Source organism: Protobothrops mucrosquamatus, unplaced genomic scaffold (assembly GCF_001527695.2).
Source record: "Protobothrops mucrosquamatus isolate PMUCROS unplaced genomic scaffold, P.Mucros_1.0 scaffold549, whole genome shotgun sequence".
NCBI lineage: Eukaryota > Metazoa > Chordata > Lepidosauria > Squamata > Viperidae > Protobothrops > Protobothrops mucrosquamatus.
In genome coordinates this window covers 176,306-187,581 of record NW_015386853.1, presented here as the reverse complement: position 1 = coordinate 187,581, position 11,276 = coordinate 176,306, and the positions used below count along the sequence as shown (strand labels likewise).

Below are 11,276 nucleotides of genomic sequence, written 5' to 3'. Positions count from 1 at the left end.
AGGCCCTCCCCCTGGGGGTCGCCAGCCGGCACTGCTTGGCCGACGGCACCCTGAGGAGACCCACTCTGTGGGAGCGTACCGGTCTGTGGGAAGGAATCTGCGGCAGAAGGCGGTCTCGGAGGTAACCGGGTCCTATGCCATGAAGCGCTTTAAAGGTGGTAACTAACACCTTAAAGCGCACCCGGAAGGCCACTGGCAGTTGGTCCATAAGTCATAAAAGAGCCAAGGTTGCCTACACCTGATCTAGTTTAACTGGAAGTGATGAAGCACTGTAAAGATGATGGATCAAAACAGATTTTGAAGTTTTTTGTAAAGACCATATTATTTTAAGAAAAAGAAAAAAAAATCAGCTGTATGCAAAGAATGAGGGAAAGTGCACAAAAATACCAGGATATTTAAGTTGTATTTCTGTTTCTTAATCAGCTTTAAAAAAAAAATCAATCTAGAGTGTAAGCTAGTAGAATGCCAGAAAGCAAAACAAAATCCCTTATTAATACTACTTTCATTTGCTTGACAATTTAATTTAGAAGAAGGAAGCATTTTAGTTTCAATGAATATTAAGCCTTTCCAGACAAAAGAGCTACTTGAAAGGCTGTGAAAACCCGACAAAGAGGTTGTCAGAGCTTTAGAACTGAAATGTGAAAAGTGCTCACTTCCTCTTCATTAAGAGCAAATTAGTTAAAAAGAGCTAATAAGCAAAAATGAAAAGGGATATTTTATTTTTATAGAAGAAGAAGAAGAAGAAGCTTAGAGTTTGACATTTGTATGAAAACATGAATTAAAAATTGCTTTTAAAAATATTTGTTGTGTTGCATTTGTGAACAGGACCAGAAAAAAGTAGGTCATGAAAATCAAATGCTCTATCCCTGATTCATGGTTTCAGCCAAATCATAAACCAGGGCCTTCCTATGTAGGAAGGATAAAAAAAAGCCAAGATGGTGATTGTGACCCATGATCAAAGCCCCAGTGATGAGTAAGGGCGAAGCTTCAGCTGTACGGTTGCAGCTGCCATCTTGACTTTTTTTTTGACCCTCCCTGCAGAACCACTTGTCATAAACCATAAACATAAAATGAGCCATGTGCGTTGCTTCTTTGCTTCCTGCTATGCTTAATAACATGGCATCCCGCCCCCTGCAAAAGAACCCTTTCAGTAATGGGTCTGAAATTTTCCCTGTTATTTATTTTAGTGACTCTTGGGAGCTTATAGGAAGCTATATTTACCCGAGCCCATCCTAGAATTTAAATGGTGAATATAATAATACTAATGAGAGTTAATATGTTTCTGGGTTTAGTGTGTTTGTACATTTTGACTGCAAATGAAAAGTACTCTGGTGATTATGGAGACTGTAGCTTTAGAGTAACTAATATCTCCATAGTAACTTAAGTTTGCATTTCATTTAATTTAGTTTTGCTATATTTACTTGATTGTATCAACTTTTAAGAGTCTTGATACATCATTAAATGAACTCCGTCAAAAATTACTGTGCACACCTCATATATGTCAATTGTTCAGTGTTTAAACTATACAAGTATCACTAATTTCAGCTAGAAAAGAAAAATTGCCCTTCTTATTCCCACCCACCTAAATTTAGTCAACATTTAATTCAGTGGTTCTTTAGAATATGAAATAATTATTTATTATTTGAATTTATTATAGCCGCCCAACTCTAATTGATAGAATATGTGCATGTATTTTAATACAAACATATTAAAAATGCTAAATAATAGATGGGCCATGCAAAAAAAAAAAGGAAGTTCTTTTGCTTTTGCTTAATGCTTCAGCAAGCTATATAATCCTATGTTTTATTTCACTTTATTTCTCTTTCCTATGCTTTCACTTAGTTCCAAGAAGTCAGGTAGCATATATTGTTGGATTTAATTTTTTCAATAAATTATTTTTTCCTGAAATATATTCTGAATATCTGCAAGCTTTAGACTTTTCCCAAACCCTCTGATATTTTCCATGTTTGCATGAATGACACCCTTGTATACAAGACATTATATTCACCTCACAGTAGAAACAGAAGTAGCAGAGGAACAGTATGTTGCAGCAAAATATGGTTTGTTCAATATTTCAGTTAGCCTGCAAGATCTTTTTTTCCAGATGTTCTAATATATTACCTCTCTTCTCCATTTTTACATTACTTGATCAATTGTCCCTGAAAATGACTAGTACTGTTATTAATAATACATTTATAAAGCCACCTAATCATAAGTAGCTCAAGGAGGCATGCGAAGAGAGTTTAAAAAATCATAATAAATGGGCCATAGGAATTTTAGAGAAAATGCTATAGGTAGTCCTTGACTTATAGCCACAATTGAGCCCAAAATTTATGTTGCTCAGAGAAATTTGTTAAGTAAGTTTTGCCCCCTTTTATGACTTTTCTTTCCCCATGTGAATCACTGCAGTTGTTAAGTTAGTAACAAGATTGTTGAGTGAATCTGACTTCCCCGTTGATTTTATTTGTCCAGAAGGTTGCAAAAAGTGATCACATGATCCTGGGACACTGCAACCGTCATAAATATGAACCAGTTTTCAAACATCTGAATGTAAATCATGTGACCATGGGGATGCTGCAATGGTCGTAAGGGTGAAAATTGGTTATCAGTCACTGTTTTGAGTGCCGTTGTAACTTCAAATGGTCACTAAATGAACTGTTGTAGGTCAAGGACTACCTGTATTCCAGAAGTGAAGAACAATGACAGAGAAGCATGCCTCCCATAGACAAAGGGACCCAGAGTATGCCAATCCTGCCTCTGGGGGTCATCAAGCAGATTTGTTATTTCCAGGGCTGTTTTTAAATTTCTTGCTATCCTTCCCCCCACCCCCCACCCCCGACCTTTAACTTTGGATAGGATATCCTGCAGATTTTATCTCTTTTTGTATTTGGAGAATTAATTAGCGGTAAAATAGATTATCAATCTTGAGAATAAAATGGAAGCTTAATGCTAATTTATAGCAAGAGCTTCTTTTATGCTTGTTTCAAAAACAATTTCCAAATAAATATTATTTCCTGCACGGCTGTAATAAAAGTTTTTTTTTCCTTTTTAGCCTGTGGCACGGCCCCCGGTACCAGCACATCAGGTTCCCCCCTACAAAGCTGTCTCAGCCAGATACCGCCCCTTCACCTTTTCTCAAAGCACTCCCATTGGTCTGGATAAAGTTGGGTGTAAGCGTCACATGAGAGCATCCAATGGTAAGTTTCATTTGGCATGAAAAAAGTAAATAAAGTCAGAATATTCAAAAGTTTTACTCTACTGTTTCTCAACACCCAAACTTTGGAATTCAGCTTCTGTAGAAATTCCTCTTAGAAATAATTGTCTTCTTCAAACATATTTTCAACTTGGATTTTTTTTTTTCTGTACCCACAGAATCACAGTTTTAGAAGTTTGTGGTATTTTAATGTTTCTATGTTTGCTTAATTGCAAGGCTCTTTCTTCTTTTATCAAGAAAATAAATATTTTAAAAATAGAATAGAGTCATGTATGCTCCGTGTGTAGTATTTTAGACTGGAGATTTGTATTCTTTTATAGATGCCACCACGTTTTCTTAAACTACGAGGTGTTCTTAAGGGAATTATAATTTAAAAGATATAGAAAGTATCAGGTTACCAATCCATGTGTGAGAGTGGGGGTGTGCCCTATATGTGCATGTTGATGCATCTCTGAACCTACATCTTTATGTGGGTGTGTGTATGCCCATATGTATACATTATGTATTATGATAACATTACTGTTCAAAATAGAAAGGATTGCTACAATATTGCTTCGGCAACTTCCTTGCTAAAATCACGTTATATTTCAGCAGGCATGCAAAATTGCTGTGCTTTAATCTGGTCTTCCCAACCTACCAGTTTCCTTATTACATTATTTTTTTGTCCTGCTGGAAATAAGCAGTCAGGACAATAATCTGTTTTAGAGCAATAACACCATACAATCAATTTGATGTACTTTCATGTTCCTGGTTTCTTATTCTTGTTTTCAGCTGCTAGTTGATGGCTTGTCTGGAGTCCTCGGTGCTGTCTGTTTGCTTGCAGACATTTCATTACCCAGCTAGACTTAGTACCAGTGAGCTCTTATTCAATAGTTTTTCTTTCCAATTTTGGCGGTTGTGTGATTTTCTCCTTGGTAGTTCCTTGATTAGGGTATTGTTTGCTGGATTGTTTGCCTGGTGCTAATCCCTGCTTATCTGGGTATTGGCTGCTGGGGAAGATGTGTTCTGGTCTTTGTTTCCTCCTTCGCTTTTTATTGTCTCTTTTGAATGTTAATTTATAAATTGGTCTATCTCTTTGTCTATTAGTAGCTGATATGCCTGAGTGCCAAGCTTCCAGGAATTCCTAGTGTTTCTGGATTTAGCTTAGTTTAGGATGGTCACAGTTTCCTATTTAAAAATATGGTTGATTCTGTCCATGTGTTGTAAAATTAAGGAGTTTTCATCTTCTGATTGGTAGTTGGTATTCATGCATGCACTCTGCTAGTCTTCTGCCTGTCTGTCCTACGTTGTGGCTGTTACAGTCCTTACACTGAATGTTATAGATGACTCCTGACTCTTCTTCTTGGAGTTGTGTCTTTTGGCTTACTAGAGACGTTCTGGAGAATTTTAGTTGGTTTCTGTGCCACAGTGATGCCATGTAGCTGTAACAGTCTGTTGGTTGTTTCTGAGATGTTTTTGATGTATGTTAGTGTTCTTTTTCATAGTATGTGTTGGTTATGCTGTAAGGCATTGAGTGGTCAGACATTTTGGATAGAGCTGCATGAGTATCTGCTTTGTTGGATATGTTCTAGAGGCAGTCAGTTTCCTTTTTGTTTTCTTATGTTGGATGGATTGTGGTCTTCACACATGTGCATACTCATGTACATGGATTCCCATGCCTGAATGTATACATGCAAACACTTTATGTACATATCACTCTGTTTTTGGGAGAAGAGATAGCAAATGCACTCTCTTTCCATGTGCAATATTTCTGAAAAATACAAAGAGCTAATTTGTAGATTGAGTGGATTTTTTTACTGGGAATGAAAAGCTATAGCACTAAGGCTTTGATACTTCTGGCAACTCAGTAGTCAATTGTGGACTTTGGGGAGACATTTAAACAGCCTATCAGGCAGCTTATTTGCAAGCCTCAGAAAGATACTGTAGTGCTTCAAGTAGTTTGGCCATCAAGAGAGTTATTTCCTGCTGGGGAAAATTGTTTCTCTTGTGTTGTAGAGCTTTATCAATAGTCTTGATAGTTAAAGTGAGTTAGTCTCCTCACTTCATTGCACTAACCATCTTTTATTTTTATCTTTCATTGATTTTATTGTCATTTCTTTGATTCAATCATTGAAGGTTAGGCAGCACACACATTTCAACAACAACAAAAACAAAAACAATAATAATAATAATATAAAAATATCAATACCAATATAACTGCAAATACTGCCTTACAACCACAACATTTATGTTGCTAAGTGAGAAATTTGTTAAGTGAGTTTGGCCCCATTTTACGACTTTTCTTGCCACATTTGTTAAATGAATCATTGCCGTTCTTAAGTTAGCAACACAGTTGTTAAGTGAATCTGGTTTCTCCATTGGCTTTGCTTGTCAGAAGGTCACAAAAGGTGATTCCCATGACCCCGGGACACTGCAACTGTCATAAATATGAACCAGTTGTCAAGCATCCAAATGTAAATCATGTGACTCTGGGGATGCTGCAATGGTCATAAGTATGAAAAATGGCCATAAGTCACCTCTTTTCAATGCCATTGTAACTTTGAATGGTCACTAAATGAACTGTTGTAAATACCTGTACCAGATTAGGGGGAGGATGGGAATACTGGTGGTGGAGAAGAAAATTTTAAGGAACCTTAAGAAGGTTGTATACTTGGTACTTTGTTTCCTAGAGACATTTTTCACTTGTTAACTTGATGTAGGTGAAATAAATATTCATTTATTTATTCAATTTGTATAGCACCCATATCAAACCAATGGGTGATAAACAATCATAAAAACTATTAAAAAGAAATGCTACTGCTTCTGGCTTACTTCTGCATGCTTCGGTGAATCTCTTAGGTCAAGACTGGAATCTAAAGATGGAATTTATTTTGTGTTAGATAGATTCCCATAACTCCCAAGAGCTATTCTGAGTTCTGCTGATATTAACCAATAGAAAGCTGTTTCCATCACAACTGGGCCATTTCTTTCAAAAGGTAGTAAAATGCCGACGCCTGCAGGCGCCAAGTGTAGAAATTGCCACATAATGCCCGACTGTTCATTTCCCATTGAGCCACTGAAGTCCAGGAAACCACATGATTTGCATGGATATTTCAAAACTACAGTATTGCCTCAAAGATCTTTTGAGTAAGAGAACAAAACGGTGGGAGAGCTGTGATCCAGGAGGGTGGGGTGTCTCACTGATAAGGCCAACAGAATTGAGCACTGAGGGGTTTTTGGTTTTTTTTTTTTTTTTTGAAAGCTCTGAGTTGCAAAGCATCAAAATACAGTACAGTTGAGTTACTTTTTTGATTAAAAAAAAAGTAGAATTTTCCATTGTTGCTAGTTTCAGAAAGGAAGTCAAATACAGCAAGATACAGGAGCTATTGCTTAATGTGTCAGATCAGCACAGTGCAGACATTAAAGAGATAAATTCTGACCTTGTATTTGTAACTACCATTGCTGTGCTGGGAAAGGACAGCTCTTCATAGATTATTTCAAGTTCCCCTGGTCAGCTTCTTGCTTTCATCAGATGTGGGAAAGTTCAGCTACATGGATACTTATAACTAATTTCTGTACACTCCCCCATATTTCTCATCTGTTTTTGCCCTTCTGATTTAGGCTGCATTGTTGCTAGGAAATGAGGCAACAGTATACAAAGCTAGTTTCTGTGCTTAAGGTTTGCACAGCTATAACATTTTGGGCCACTTATGGCTGCATCAAGAAAACCAAATGCCTACTTTTAGAAGAATAAGCAAAGCACTTGTGATTGTTGGTTTCAACTAAGATGTATTCTCTCTCCTATCATTTGGTCTCCAATTATTGTAACAGGTACCAATGGATTTTTGAAGTACTTAAGAGAAAGGTTTATCACCTCCATTTGAAGAATACTGGATGATATCTGTAAATCCTTAGAATCAATAGAAGGAAATAAGTAACAAAAAAGCAAATAAAGCCTTAATTATAAGATCTAGCTTGGCAACGCTGTCCTTAGGAATGCTTTCCTAGGATCTCTACAAGTACATACATTTTGAAAACATCCTTCAACCTTTTAAACTTCATTTGTATTTATTAAATTCCAACATAATTCAAAAATGTACTTTCTCTGTCAGGCACACTGGAATCACATATTACTAAAGAATAATATATACAGTATATTAGATTGAGTTTTTAAAAATTAAATTCTTATACTATTCTCTTGAAGATTATCCAAATAATATGCTACCTATCCATGGAAAATAAGATCCATATTGTTTAAGGTAACTTATTTATTAATGTCTATTTTCAGTCAGTGATATATTCTCCTCCTTCAATGGTACAGCTGATATTTTTTAAGAAGTAAAAATAGTCCACAAGCTACCTTCACTAAATTAAAATTCTCTGACTTTTTTAAAAAAATGTCTGTGCAGTTGTACAACTACTAAAGTTGAACTGGTTGCTTAATAAATCTATCTTGCTGCTGCACAATGATATTTAATTATTCACAGGCTGAGTAGATGTTGAAGTTGTGAGGTGGCATTCTACTTCATTAACAATTTCAAATCCTAGCAATTGGCACCATTGGTACTGAATTTTGTGATCCAGAAAAGGCATCTCACAAAGCTAATTTCCAGAGACAGCAGATCAAGACTCTAAAGGCAGATTCCACTGTATATTCAGCACATAATAATAATAATAATAACAACAATAATGATAATAATAAAAAGTTGGAAGGGACCTTGGAGGTCATCTAGTCCAACCCCCTGCTCAGGCAGGAATCCCTATACCATTTCAGACAAATGGCTGTCCAGAAGGCAAATGTTCCAGAAAAGGCAGGTTGGAAGGAGCTGAAGTCCAAAGGCTAAAGTATATTTGAAGCTGAGAAAGTATTTTTGAAACTGAGATCTAAGGTTACAGATACGATATGGGAAGGCTAGAAGCAGATAAAAATCAGGCAGTTCTGACTTTGAAACAGCACTTCGAAAAATGGACAGGGGTATCTCACAGTTATGTAATATAGTTCGAGTTTGTTTTTTAGACTATGAAGATTTTCACAGTGGTTTATGTACAGTTGATGAAAAAAACAATCCCTTGCCTGCAAGCCTATATAATTTAGAAATCATGTCACAAAAGGAAAAGAGGATGGTGAGGGAAGAGGAAAGCAGCAGGTCCAGGTCCAATTCTTCATGTTAAATAGCTGTTCTTACAGAAAGGCCAACGGGATTGGATTCAAGGAGAGAAGATAATAAAGCTGAGTTTTCAGCAGGAAGAGGGAATGGCTTTATTTATTTTTCTATCTCTCTTGTTGCTAGTAACTGACAAAAATTACTGGTTCCTAATGGCAGTTTGATGGAATTAGTCTTTTGGCAAGACTAAAGAGAAGTCGTGTGGGCTGAGGAACCAGCTCTTTTATACCCCTGGCTTAAAATAGGTTTGAACTGTGAGTCAGCTGATAAATCTTTGTGCAACTAATCCTACTGATGTAAAAGCTGTCTTAGCCCATGGAATTTAATTTACCCAACTATTTTAGTAAGCTGGTGGGCCAGCACAGCTGCTGAAATCCTGGCATCAAGAGCTGAAATGTGCAATTTTTCATTCTCCAATAATGCGATGTCTGCACATTTTGCACAAAGTGAATTATTATTATGTAAATGCTGTGGAGCCAAATGTAGTTCTTCAACATTTGAGGAAAGGAAAGTGAAGGTTTTTGTTTTATATTTTTTAAAAAAAAGATGGATATGAATGCCCAGTGAAAGTCTAATTCAGAATAATAATAACAACAACAACAACAACAATAGTAATAGTTCCTTGGGTGGAATCCCCAAACATCTGGAGCACCACTTGAATTTGATCGGCATTTACAAAAATCACCCTTGGTCAATTGCAAAAGGCAGCTTTACTTAGAATAGATTACATCTTGTAACCTGTTCAAACAGCATCTGGCTATCCGTGGTCCTTGGAAAGAACTTGATAGGTGGATAAAAATGCCAGATCTAGTATAAACATCTGGCTGACTGTTTGACCAACCATAATAATAATAAATCAGTGCATTGGTTACAATAAGGAAAGAATTGGCCCATTATATGGATGAATGCTGCATGTGCACTATTTGTCTGTATATCTTTGTTTCTTTCATAACTTCCTAAGGATTTCCCATGATGTCACTGAGGGCACTAAACCCACAGCTATACATTCAGAGAGTGAGCTGTCATTTTAAAGCAGAGTTTGGCTGAAATGCAGCAACAGACGCTCAAAGCAATGAATAAGCAATTTCGGCATTTCCAATAGCTGCAGCTTCCGTGACCTGTGATAAATTTTATTTACGGATTAAAAAGGATTCCTGGTTTGAATGTAAACCAGGTGCAAGGTGATTGATCTTCTTCTGGATAGCAGAATGGTAGCCAGAGGGGATATAACTCGGTTTTGGAGCCTGGAAAGCCTTCAGATAAGTATGTTGATGTAGGAGATGAGTTCCATTTATTCTTTGTGGCATTTGGGATTTAAACTGTTTAAACATAGGCCTAGACTTGGGTATCAAATATCATGTTTTAACTGGAAAGCTTAGTAGAATAGTGAGACTGAAAAATAATGAAAATGACTTCACTGTTGCTTTTAGTTTTGACATTCCCGTTCAAGAGATAAAAATTGCCCATTCATGTTTGCTTATTTGCTTCAGACAGCAAACAATAGAGTGATACTTACAGTGAACAAGAAATAATAAGCTAGCTATACAGAGTCAAAGCTAATTTCAGTGGATGAATCAGCTCCAACTTATGTTACCTTCTTCATGGGTATCTGCTTTAAAACTCGCTAAAAAACTAGACAATTAAATCGAGATGCAGTATTAAGCTAGAAACCAATCATGGATCTTAATGAAAATGGCTTTCAAATATGTATTGCATTTCTGTGACTTCATCAGTTTTTAATCTGTGTGCCTCTTGTTTTTAGGAATATTTCCTATGTTGTGATTGTGATCAGTGAAATAATTTATTCTAATTGCTCTTACCTTTTTGATTTATTCTAAACAAAAGAAGTTAAAGAACTGAGATTAGTCTGAAGCTTTTAGGAGGACAGATCTAGTCTACTTTAAAATATCTGTAAGTTAAATATTTTGTACGGCTCTAAAAATTTAAGTCTCCTGAAATGCAGCGCCTTAAAAAGATTAGAACTTGTCATAGCAAAAGTAGAAAGGATGTAATTTGATGGATCATTATTTACATGCACTGTTTCTGGGATAACAAAAGTAAAGTATTAAACAATTTTTGAAGAACACAAAAATCACCCTTTATTAAAAGATAGCAATGTTAGCGCCTTTTTTTCTCTAGCTTATGGGGCCACCACCACTGAAAAGGTTCTCTTTCACAAGTACTCTCCAAACATTGAAATGAGGATTATTCAGAAGATGACTTAACATCACCCTGGATAATGGAAAACCTGTGGCTGTTTCATTTTCCTGAATATTCTATTCTCAGATCTCCCAACCAACATAATCAATACGGAAGGACATTAGCAATTGAAGGCCACTGGCTTTCCTACCTTCTGTAAGGCATGTGCAGGCACAGAAATTTTGGGAAAATATATTAACACTAGTATTTAAATAATTAATATATTTACACCTTGCTGTTCATTGGTTCTCAGGCTTTGTTTCAAAAATGAGAGCCAGTTTGGCATAGTGCAGGGGTAGGCAACCTTGGCTCTTTGATGACTCGTGGACTTCAACTCCCAGAATTCCTGAGTCAGCTATGCTGACTCAGGAATTCTGGGAGTTGAAGTCCACGAGTCATCAAAGAGCCAAGGTTGCCTACCCCTGGCATAGTGGTTAAGGTGCTGGCCTAGAAACCTGGAGACTGTGAGTTCTAGTGCCACTTTAGATACGAAAGCCAGATGGGTGGCTTTGACCCAGTCACTCTCTCTCTTAGCTCAACTCATTTCACATGGTTATTGGTGTGGAAAAAATAGGAGGAAGAAGGAATATTAGATACAATTGCCGCCTTGTGTTATTGATAAAGTAATAAAGACCAGATAAAAACCTAATAAATAAGGGATGGTGGCTACTCTCATCTATACATTATGAGAAAATATCTAATCAACTGTGCTGATAGAA

General features: G+C 36.5%; 1 protein-coding gene across 1 annotated transcript in view; it reads left to right on the top strand.

Annotated features, from left to right (window-relative positions):
* SPATA13 (spermatogenesis associated 13) overlaps window positions 1-11,276 on the top strand; it is a 42,607-nt gene that overhangs the window by 16,177 nt on the left and 15,154 nt on the right. The window contains exon 4 of the mRNA XM_015817035.1: window positions 3,053-3,197. Coding sequence (XP_015672521.1) covers window positions 3,053-3,197 — 145 coding nt within the window. The remainder of the gene's footprint in view (window positions 1-3,052; window positions 3,198-11,276) is intronic.